Source organism: Oncorhynchus keta, chromosome 13 (genome assembly GCF_023373465.1).
Source record: "Oncorhynchus keta strain PuntledgeMale-10-30-2019 chromosome 13, Oket_V2, whole genome shotgun sequence".
Classification (NCBI taxonomy): Eukaryota; Metazoa; Chordata; class Actinopteri; order Salmoniformes; family Salmonidae; genus Oncorhynchus; species Oncorhynchus keta.
The window spans coordinates 17,513,877-17,526,304 of NC_068433.1; the positions used below are offsets into that span (position 1 = coordinate 17,513,877).

General features: G+C 50.4%; 1 protein-coding gene across 10 annotated transcripts in view; it reads left to right on the forward strand.

Moving 5' to 3' along the window:
- The window catches only part of LOC118391975 (peroxisome proliferator-activated receptor gamma coactivator 1-alpha-like), a 77,755-nt gene that overhangs the window by 32,114 nt on the left and 33,213 nt on the right, over window positions 1-12,428 (forward strand). For 5 of the 10 annotated variants that reach the window (XR_008062716.1, XR_008062717.1, XM_052459485.1 and 2 more), the window contains exons 3-6: window positions 2,676-2,870; window positions 4,860-4,982; window positions 5,889-7,203; window positions 12,057-12,102. Coding sequence is in view for 8 of the 10 variants with exons in the window: in XM_052459485.1 (XP_052315445.1) it covers window positions 2,676-2,870; window positions 4,860-4,982; window positions 5,889-7,203; window positions 12,057-12,102 (1,679 nt within the window). In the remaining 2 variants the exon portion in view is untranslated. The remainder of the gene's footprint in view (window positions 1-2,675; window positions 2,871-4,859; window positions 4,983-5,888; window positions 7,204-12,056; window positions 12,103-12,428) is intronic. The other 5 variants (XM_052459487.1, XM_052459488.1, XM_052459490.1 and 2 more) reach the window with 3 other exon arrangements.

Here is a 12,428-nt window from a genome sequence, read left to right on the forward strand (position 1 = left end):
CCCTACTGGCGCCTGCCATCATGCTTTATGACTAATTGAAACGCTTGGAGTAAAACAGCCATGAATGGCACCCTTTGGAATTGAAGCTGGTTAATATATCGTGATCCTACATTTAGTCTTGGATGGTTAATATCTCTTTAATTGGGTGAGGTCCATTAACCGGGATGGGAGAGATGGTGCTCCCACCGAGGCCATATCTTTTTCCTTTGCCACACCCTTTTCGGTCTCTAAACAGCCGCTCTGGTAATCGATAAATGTGGACGCGGCCGTCATTGGGTTGCCAGGTTAGCTCTGATGTCATCCTCCTTTGGGGTTGCATAGCTTTTGGGTGGTGACGAGTCAAGAGGTAGTGGATTGACTTTGGTCTGGTGGAGTGGCGTGAGGATAGTCTTAAGCTGGCGTGGCAAAGCTGGGCTTTGCTGGACAGGGGCTCTCTCAAGAGGAGAACCACTTACCCAGGTCTCTTCTTTTTCCACAGCCCCTGAAAATCCTCTGACTGGCCTAGGGACTCACCAGCCGGAGCTTTAGCAAGGCCTGTAGCATGACCGGCACGACTTGAGCTTTTACAAGTGTCCCTTTCACTGCATTTTACAGTCCTCTAGACTTTAGTAAGAGTTGTTCAAACTCTTTTTATCCAAACAGCAGACCTGCGTTCAAATAATATTTCAAATATCTCAAATACTTTCACATACATTCAAAGTAACTATTCAGATATTTTTTATTTGAAAAGACAAATAGTTTAATATTTTAATGTATTTGGAAATACACTTGGAAAGTATTTGAAAATACTAAAATACAATGACTCAAGTACACTCCCATGCATTTAACCCAGGTATTTGAAAGTAATATTTGAAATAAATGTTTGAAAATACTCTGAAAAACTAGTTGGCACACCATTTTTTTTTTTTACAAAGAACCATTGAAATACTCAAATAAAAGTACTTGTTTTGGGCTGTGTATTTGAAAATACTCAAATACACAGATTTGTTTTGTTGAAATAACAGATGCTCGAATACACATGTATTTGAACCCAGGTATGGATTTGCCACGGTCGTGTATTATCCGGGGGGTGAAATTCCTGGGACCACTCCTGCCGATGAAGCTCGGTGGCGTGGTGAAATTTGACTGGCACTTAGGTAAGATGGAGGTCTCGATTTCGCTGCCAAAACGACTGGAAAAAGTGTGACCCTAGCCTTCTGTGAAAAGTTGTTCAAATTTAATCCAAACAGATGGTTCTCGTTTTGAGATAATCTGAAATGATCCCAGTTACAATTTTCTAGCTGAGGAGCGAGTGTTAGGTTCTAAGAAAAGTCTCTGTCTGTATCAACTGTTATTACCCACCCGCTTAGCGCTCGGCTAATAAAGTGGGATGTCTGAAAACTGGGAACGGCAACAGAGGTTCCGGCACAGTGGATTGAAGCTCTTTGCAAGTAATTAAACAGCATGGTACCTCATCGAGTGCAATTTCCTGCAAACCATTTACTGCCAGTGCTGGCGTGGCCCCAGTCACCGTTTTGTTATCTCTGTGAAATATGTCACTTTTATGTTGTTAGAGGATGAATATCGTATGAAAGAGCATTGGATTCACATTCTCCTCCCTGTCAGATGGCTAACACAAATGCTGAGGCTATCTGTGTCATCTAAGCAAGAAAAAGGAGGGGGGGGGGGAATGACATGTCCACGGCGGTGTGTAATCATAGGAAACTCAGAGGGGTTGAATGGGAGCAAGCGGCCTGGAGTAATTGTCTGCATGTGGGAGCCAAGCATGAGCAGGCAAGCGGCGCTATCTTTAGGGATGGTTCCCCTTTGGCGCGATGATCGCTGCACGCTATCGGCAAGCGATGTTAATCCTGCCATGTGGTATAAAAGGATTTGTTCTTATTCTTATTGGCGACTCGCTGTTTAACTTTTTCCCGGTTCCCCTGGGTTTTGGTCCTGGAACTTCCAGTGCCTGTTGTCTCCCCCTCCATAATCCTCTGTCTCTCTCAACTCCCCTGTCGATGCTAGGCAGGCCACATCGCTCCCTCTCTGTCTCATTTGCTCCCTCTCTCATTATGTCACCCCTTTAAGTGGGAAACAGCTGCAGCAAACTCACAACATCCCCTCCCTCCGCACATGCTCCTCCACGAATGTCAGTTGTCTTTTCCCGACACTTAAAAATATCAGATTAATTTAGCGTTAGCAGGCGGTAATTCGCCTTATCGGAGGATGTCTTGCAAACATCTTGTCGACAAGTCGGTCGTTCGCTTTTCTGAGGGAAGAGTTGGGGGATTGAGGCGACTCAACTTCCCTCCCCCCTAGACACTTTGCTGTGTGTCAGCCTTGTTAATGGATTTCTTGGGGGAGATATTATTTTGGTCCAGTAAGCTGCATGCTTAAAATATGAGTGACAGGGCTGACTCTCATGCGCACAGAGAGAGTTGTTTTAAAAAAAGATAGGACTGCTGCAAAACTGGCCTACTCTATGAACAATAGAAGCGTGTAAACACTCGCCCTCCCATCCCCATCTGCAAAGAAAAGACGTATTGCTAAAGCAACTTCTCCAAACTAAAATGTCCTATTTCTCCCTCCCTCCCTCCCCCCCGGTCTCTCTTTCACTCCTGATCTCTCTTTCACTCCCGCTCTCTCTTTCCATCTCTCTCCCTCCCTTTCTCTCTCTCTCTTCCCCTCCCAAGAAGATAGATGAGGAAAATGAGGCCAACTTGCTGGCAGTGCTTACAGAAACCCTGGACAGCATCCCAGTGGACGAGGACGGATTGCCTTCGTTCGAGGCCCTGGCAGATGGGGACGTGACCAATGCCAGTGACCAGAGCTGTCCCTCCACCCCTGACGGCTCGCCGCGCACCCCCGAACCAGAGGAACCCTCCCTGGTAAGACTCTGTTCCACGACCTCTCTTTTATCCCTACCTCCACCACAACCACCACCCAATTCCCCACCATCCACGACCATAAACCCTCATCCCCCAGCACACCCCCTTCGTTCCAGCCCCTTTCCTGGGGCCACCGCCGGCACCAGATAAGGCACTGCGAGCGAAGCAGGCCAGTGAATCAGCCCCCCCCCCGCCCCCGTGCATGTCTGTGTGCTGAGCTGACCATGATGCAGATGCCTGGATGAAAGAGGAAATCGAATGGCTCAGTGTTAGCTGTGAGGTGTTAATTACATTGTAGCGTACGAGCAGCGCCAATGTAATGAAACATGCACAGCGGTGGGTCTGTTATGGTCGACATTATGCCACGGGCCGTGAAATCAAGCTAGGGATGAAAAATTAAATCCATCTCACCTCATATAACGACAGTGGCATCATTTATTTGATCAGGCCTTTTTACCTGGAATGTTGTTTATTTTGTTGAGTCATAGTCCATGTATTTAATGCCACCCCTCATTGTTCTGTGAATCACACTAGTAAAGCACATTGTGTCAATATCACAAAACACCTGCCATGGAAAGACAGGTTACCTCTTTGACTTGTCCTTTTATTTAGCACTGTAAACAACGAGGTGAAAGACTGGTTACCTCTTTGCCTTGTCCTTTTAGCACTGTAAACAACGAGGTGAAAGACTGGTTACCTCTTTGACTTGTCATTTTAGCACTGTAAACAATGAGGTGAAAGACTGGTTACCTCTTTGCCTTGTCCTTTTAGCACTGTAAACAACGAGGTGAAAGACTGGTTACCTCTTTGCCTTGTCCTTTTAGCACTGTAAACAACAAGGTGAAAGACAGGTTACCTCTTTGCCTTGTCCTTTTAGCACTGTAAACAACGAGGTGAAAGACAGGTTACCTCTTTGACTTGTCCTTTTAGCACTGTAAACAACGAGGTGAAAGACAGGTTACTTCTTTGACTTGTCCTTTTAGCACTGTAAACAATGACGTGAAAGACAGGTTACCTCTTTGCCTTGTCCTTTTAGCACTGTAAACAACGAGGTGAAAGACAGGTTACTTCTTTGACTTGTCCTTTTAGCACTGTAAACAACGACGTGAAAGACAGGTTACCTCTTTGCCTTGTCCTTTTAGCACTGTAAACAACGAGGTGAAAGACAGGTTACTTCTTTGACTTGTCCTTTTAGCACTGTAAACAACGACGTGAAAGACAGGTTACCTCTTTGACTTGTCCTTTTAGCACTGTAAACAATGACGTGAAAGACAGGTTACCTCTTTGCCTTGTCCTTTTAGCACTGTAAACAACGAGGTGAAAGACAGGTTACTTCTTTGACTTGTCCTTTTAGCACTGTAAACAACGACGTGAAAGACAGGTTACCTCTTTGCCTTGTCCTTTTAGCACTGTAAACAACGAGGTGAAAGACAGGTTACCTCTTTGACTTGTCCTTTTAGCACTGTAAACAACGAGGTGAAAGACTGGTTACCTCTTTGCCTTGTCCTTTTAGCACTGTAAACAACGAGGTGAAAGACTGGTTACCTCTTTGACTTGTCCTTTTAGCACTGTAAACAACGAGGTGAAAGACAGGTTACCTCTTTGACTTGTCCTTTTAGCACTGTAAACAACGAGGTGAAAGACAGGTTACTTCTTTGACTTGTCCTTTTAGCACTGTAAACAACGAGGTGAAAGACAGGTTACCTCTTTGACTTGTCCTTTTAGCACTGTAAACAACGAGGTGAAAGGCCTCTATTGATAGGGGGCAATGCGTTTGTCTTCATAGTGTTTCTGTGTTTCTGTACACTGAGATGAATCAAACATCCTCAGTCACACATTTACAAAAGCATTGACCATCTCTCTCGGATTGTTTAACTGACTGAAATGATGACATTTCAGAGGCAGCGTTTGGGGAAACTCTAACTCTGCTCACCCCTTTTTTCTCCATTCGTTCCTCTTCCTCCCCTTTCTTCCCCGTTCTGTTTGCAGCTGAAGAAGCTCCTTCTGGCGCCCGCGAACTCCCAGCTCAGCTATAATCAATATATAGGTGACAAGGCACAAAACCATGCAGCCAGCAACCACCGGATCAGACCACCACCTGCTGTTGTCAAGGTAGCTACCCAGTCGCGCCATTGGTTCACTTCAAATGCAACGCTTCCATGGGCCCCTCCATGTTTGTTTACCGTCTCAGTTCTTCTTGTATCTTTTGGCCTTGGAAGATGTTAAACTTCTGTTCCACTGTACCCTCCTGGGGGCCATCTCGTAATGAAAACAGCCTGATTGCCTGTTTCAGGACTGTTGTCTCATTAGCTAAAGCACTTATCCCCCCCTCCCTTGTAACGGTGTCTGGAAAATCAAACGTTGACAAGCGGTAAGATTGATGCTGCTCGATCTAGATTTAAATATCTAGTCATACAGTCTTGATGTTGTTACCCTTTCTTACTGTTACTGTTCTGTAGAGCGAATGTGTTTCTTTTGAGATAATCTAGTATTTCACTGGGTTTAAGTATAATGGGCACAGGAATGCCAATTAAATGAAGTAGGTGGTTCCAGTATTTTGCTACTTGCAGCATTTCATTGGAACATGATGAATGCGCTTGAAGATTAGATTTTTATTTAGTACGATGGCACATAAATAATGCGTTTGTTTACTCTTCCTTGTTTGGGAAAATGTATGAATATATGCGTGAATATACGTCCCCCAGTGCTTAAAAAAAAGAATTTGGAATGCGTTGGGAGCATTGTTGTCTGGTAAACAGTGCATACACACAGCTTACACATCTCTGAAAAGTCTATTTCTAAACCGCACTTTTGACATCCATTTCTGGAGCACGGTGCTTGGAAGGCTCCCTGAGGACAGCGCTGCTGCGGTGGCGCTCGGGGGCCACGCAATTAAGATGATGGGCGGGCGGCGCTCCCACCAATGCCTCCCAGACAGTTGGGCGACCCGCTATGCTGAGCCTCACTCTCTCTCTTCCACTCTCTTTCTTCCTCTCTTTTTCTTTCACCCCCCTGCAGACGGAGATCTCCTGGAACAGCAAGCCGAGGGGGGGCTGTCCGCAGCAGAGCCGTCTAGTGAGGCGCCCGTGCACCGAGCTGCTCAAGTACTTGACCGCCACCGACGACATCCTCCTCCAGACCAAAGCCAGCGAAGCCAAGAGCGCCTGGGGGGGAGGCGGCAAAGACAAGGGCGGCCTGCTGGGCGCCTCGTCCTCCTCCTCCTCACCGTCCTCCACCACTTCCTTCTCCTCCCTCTCCTCCTCCTCCTCCTCGATCGCCTCCAAGAAGAAGTCGTCCTCGTCGTCTGTCGTGTCACAGCAGCAACAGCAGCAGCAGCCACATCACCAGCGAGGTGAGAGCCGGACTGCTGGCGAGTGTAGTGTGGCTGGTGTGGGGGCTGGGAAGTGGCGTCGCTGCGCTCATGGGGCTGGTGGCACTGAGGGACAGTCCGAACCCGCGGCGGCACCCGCTCCTGTCCCCCAGGCACGTAGGAACGACAGCGCCCATGCCTGCCCCAAACTGGAGCGCAGGCCGTCCAGTGAAGAAGGAAGGCCGCCAGGTCTGCAGCCTGCGGTGGACGCGGGGCGCCTGGCAGCCGCTAGGTTCATTAGGTACATGCATTCTTATTCTCTCCCTCCTAGAGAGACGGGTCAGACAGGCAGCTGTGGGCGTTGCCATAAGGCGGGCGCTGCCACTCGGGCAATTGAGTGCTGGGGCAGGCATGACCGCGGTGGGGCGGCGCCTAGGCACATCGCAGTGACCGTTAAGAAAAGAGAGGAGGAGCCAGGGCATCCGTTGCTTAGCCAGCTGCTGACCTCCAAGCAGAGGCCCGCCCGCTATCAGGCCCACTTGCTCCCGCCCACTACTACCCCTCAGCCTTGCAAGAGCCGTTCTTCAAGAATGAGCTCTGGAGTCCTGGAGAGGGAACAGTGTCCCAGCCAGGCTATTGTGGTGGAGGAGAAGGAGCACAGAGGGACTGTCAATATCGATCCCTGCAGATGGGGTCTCAGACAGGCCAAGGAGCCTGATTTGGACCCCCTGTTGGCCGAGAGCTTAGGCCTAGGCAGCTGGGTTAGCCAGCCAGACCAGGGGCTAGATTTGGGGCTGGGACTGGGCTGGCTAGAGGTTGGCCTGGTGGAGCAGGCTGACTGTTTCGGGGAGGATGTTCGCGATGATGATGCCATAGGCAGCCCCATGGCGCTCTCATGGGGCCTGCCAAGCCCATTCTTCCCAGATTCTAGAAATCCAGACCCCACTCCCTCCGTCACACAGCAGCACCTACACATGCAGGCAGTCTGCAGGCACCCCGAGGACCAGAGCCTCCCGTTGTTAGGTAATCATCGCTGCATCCCTGCCCTCTCTCTTCTCCCTCTCCTGCTTTAACCACTTCCCAGTTTGACTACACACTAACCCCAATGCTAATTCGACGCTATCACTCTGAGTACAAAAAATAAATTGCTTGGTGCACCATCTATTCCAAAGGCATTCTTTAGAATTGGTACAGACCCTTGCCTCAACATTGACTTAACAGGGAGGTGGGAGAGGGGTATGTTATGTTTTGATTCAGCATGGCATTTGTTAAATCAAACACTATCTGGCTGGATCAAGCGGAGGTGCTGAATGTCTACCTAGCTACTCTGGGCAGAGCACTGCCCTAATGACTTAATTGTCTGACTGAGCGACACTCTTTAACTGCATTTGGAGACAGCCAGAGCCTCAGGCAACTGCACAAGATTCCTTGACTCTCCTTTCTTCCTCTGCTTTTGGTTCCAAATGCATGCAACAATTACTTCATAGCCACTACCATCACCACCTCCCATTAACCGCTACCACCACCACCACCTCCCATTAGCTGCTACCACCACCACCTCCCATTAGCCACTACCACCACCACCTCCCATTAGCCGCTACCACCACCACCTCCCATTAGCCGCTACCACCACCACCTCCCATTAGCTGCTACCACCACCACCTCCCATTAGCTGCTACCACCACCACCACCTCCCATTAGCCCCTACCACCACCACCTCCTCACATTAGCCACCACCACCTCCCATTAGCCACTACGACCACCACCTCCCATTAGCCACTACCACCACCACCACCACCTCCCATTAGCTGCTACCACCACCACCACATCCCATTAGCCACCACCGCCTCCCATTAGCCACTACGACCACCACCTCCCATTAGCCACTACCACCACCACCACCACCTCTCATTAGCCAGCTACCACCACCACCACCACCTCCCATTAGCCACTACGACCACCACTATCTCCCATTAGCCACTACGACCACCACTACCTCCCATTAGCCACTACAACCACCACCTCCCATTAGTCACTACGACCACCACCTCCCATTAACCACTACGACCACCACTACCTCCCATTAGCCACAACGACCACCACCTCCCATTAGCCACCACCGCCTCCCATTAGCCACTACGACCACCACCTCCCATTAGCCACTACCACCACCACCGCCACCTCTCATTAGCCACTACCACCACCACCACCACCTCTCATTAGCCAGCTACCACCACCACCACCTCCCATTAGCCAGCTACCACCACCACCACCACCTCCCATTAGCCACTACGACCACCACTACCTCCCATTAGTCACTACGACCACCACCTCCCATTAGTCACTACGACCACCACCTCCCATTAGTCACTACGACCACCATCTCCCATTAGCCCCTACCACCACCACCTCCCATTAGCCGCCACCACCACCATCCCCCATTAGCCACTACGACCACCACCACCTCTCATTAGGCGCTACCTCCACCACCATCTCCCATTAGCCGCTACCACCTCCCATTAGCCGCTACCACCACCAACTCCCATTACCAACCACCACCACCTCTCATTAGCCGCCATCACCACCACCTCCCATTAACCACCACCACCTTCCATGAGCCACCACCACCACCTCCCATTAGCCACCACCACCACCTCCCATTAGCCCCTACCACCACCACCTCCCATTAGCCCCTACCACCACCACCTCTCATTGGGCGTTACCTCCACCACCACCTCACATTAGCCACTATGACCACCACCTCCCATTAGCCACTACCACCACCACCACCTCTCATTAGCCGCTACCACCACCACCACATCCCATTAGCCACCACCACCTCCCATTAGCCACTACGACCACCACCTCCCATTAGTCACTACCACCACCACCTCCCATTAGCCGCTACCACCACCACCACATCCCATTAGCCACCACCGCCTCCCATTAGCCACTACGACCACCACCTCCCATTAGCCACTACCACCACCACCACCACCTCTCATTAGCCAGCTACCACCACCACCACCACCTCCCATTAGCCACTACGACCACCACTACCTCCCATTAGCCACTACGACCACCACTACCTCCCATTAGCCACTACAACCACCACCTCCCATTAGTCACTATGACCACCACCTCCCATTAACCACTACGACCACCACTACCTCCCATTAGCCACAACGACCACCACCTCCCATTAGCCACCACCGCCTCCCATTAGCCACTACGACCACCACCTCCCATTAGCCACTACCACCACCACCACCACCTCTCATTAGCCAGCTACCACCACCACCACCTCCCATTAGCCAGCTACCACCACCACCACCACCTCCCATTAGCCACTACGACCACCACTACCTCCCATTAGCCACTACGACCACCACCACCTCCCATTAGTCACTACCACCACCACCACCTCTCATTAGCCAGCTACCACCACCACCACCTCCCATTAGCCAGCTACCACCACCACCACCACCTCCCATTAGCCACTACGACCACCACTACCTCCCATTAGTCACTACGACCACCACTACCTCCCATTAGTCACTACGACCACCACCTCCCATTAGTCACTACGACCACCACCTCCCATTAGTCACTACGACCACCATCTCCCATTAGTCACCACGACCACCACCACCTCCCATTAGTCACTACGACCACCACCTCCCATTAACCACTACGACCACCACCTCCCATTAGTCACTATGACCACCACCTCCCATTAGTCACTACGACCACCACCACCTCCCATTAGTCACTACGACCACCACCTCCCATTAGTCACTACCACCTCCCATTAACCACTACGACCACCACCTCCCATTAGTCACTACGACCACCACCTCCCATTAGTCACTACGACCACCACCACCTCCCATTAGTCACTACGACCACCACCTCCCATTAGTCACTACCACCTCCCATTAGTCACTACGACCACCATCTCCCATTAGTCACCACGACCACCACCACCTCCCATTAGTCACTACGACCACCATCTCCCATTAGTCACCACGACCACCACCACCTCCCATTAGTCACTACGACCACCACCTCCCATTAACCACTACGACCACCACCTCCCATTAGTCACTACGACCACCACCACCTCCCATTAGTCACTACGACCACCACCACCTCCCATTAGTCACTACGACCACCACCTCCCATTAGTCACTACGACCACCACCACCTCCCATTAGTCACTACGACCACCACCTCCCATTAGTCACTACGACCACCACCTCCCATTAGTCACTACGACCACCACCTCCCATTAGTCACTACGACCACCACCACCTCCCATTAGTCACTACGACCACCACCACCTCCCATTAGTCACTACGACCACCACCTCCCATTAACCACTACGACCACCACCTCCCATTAGTCACTACGACCACCACCTCCCATTAGTCACTACGACCACCACCACCTCCCATTAGTCACTACGACCACCACCTCCCATTAACCACTACGACCACCACCTCCCATTAGTCACTACGACCACCACCACCTCCCATTAGTCACTACGACCACCACCACCTCCCATTAGTCACTACGACCACCACCTCCCATTAGTCACTACGACCACCACCACCTCCCATTAACCACTACGACCACCACCTCCCATTAGTCACTACGACCACCACCACCTCCCATTAACCACTACGACCACCACCTCCCATTAGTCACTACGACCACCACCACCTCCCATTAGTCACTACGACCACCACCACCTCCCATTAACCACTACGACCACCACCACCTCCCATTAGTCACTACGACCACCACCTCCCATTAGTCACTACGACCACCACCTCCCATTAGTCACTACGACCACCACCTCCCATTAACCACTACGACCACCACCTCCTCCCATTAGTCACTACGACCACCACCTCCCATTAGTCACTACGACCACCACCTCCCATTAGTCACTACGACCACCACCTCCCATTAGTCACTACGACCACCACCACCTCCTATTAGTCACTACGACCACCACCTCCCATTAGTCACTACGACCACCACCACCTCCCATTAGTCACTACGACCACCACCTCCCATTAGTCACTACGACCACCACCTCCCATTAGTCACTACGACCACCACCTCCCATTAACCACTACGACCACCACCACCTCCCATTAGTCACTACGACCACCACCTCCCATTAGTCACTACGACCACCACCACCTCCCATTAGTCACTACGACCACCACCTCCCATTAGTCACTACGACCACCACCTCCCATTAGTCACTACGACCACCACCACCTCCCATTAGTCACTACGACCACCACCACCTCCCATTAGTCACTACGACCACCACCTCCCATTAGTCACTACGACCACCACCTCCCATTAGTCACTACGACCACCACCACCCATTAACCACTACGACCACCACCTCCCATTAGTCACTACGACCACCACCACCTCCCATTAGTCACTACGACCACCACCTCCCATTAGTCACTACGACCACCACCTCCCATTAGTCACTACGACCACCACCTCCAGTGTGCTGTTTGTGCCATTGCCTCTTTAGTTTTTTTTTATTGAGTGAGATATCTGTGTCAAACTCTGTACTCTGTACACTTGCCAATTCCATCACTTCATCCTCACAAAGTCAACAGTGAACAAAAGTGAACAAAAATGACCGATGTTGTTTTTTTGCTCTTGTAAATCAATAGCAACAGAGCATTATGCTAACCATACTGGGTTGGGTTTTGGAATGCTGCCTTCTGTTAATGTGCCAATCTGAGATTGATTTGCAGACGTGGACCTGATCTCTTTTGCCTCAACTTGTTATCTATGTAGTTAAATAATTACCCATGTTCCTTTGTGTTCTGCAGCCAAACCAACCACCTTGCCACTTCCTTTGACCCCAGAGTCTCCAAAGTAAGTGCAAGAGTTTTTCAACATTCTACATTAGAGCACACGAAACAAAACAAAATAACAAAGATTCACTACATGAACAAAAGTATTTGGATACCTGCTTGTCGAACATCTCATTACAAAATCATGGGTATTAATATGGAGTTGGTCCTCCCTTTGCTGCTATAACAGCCTCCCCTCTCCTGGGAAGGCTTTTCACTAGATGTTGTAACATTAGTGAGGTCGGCCACTGATGTTGGGCGATAGGCCTGGCTCGCAGTCGGCGTTCCAATCATCCCAAAGGTGTTCGATGGGGTTGAGGTCAATTTCTTCAACAAACCATTTCTGTA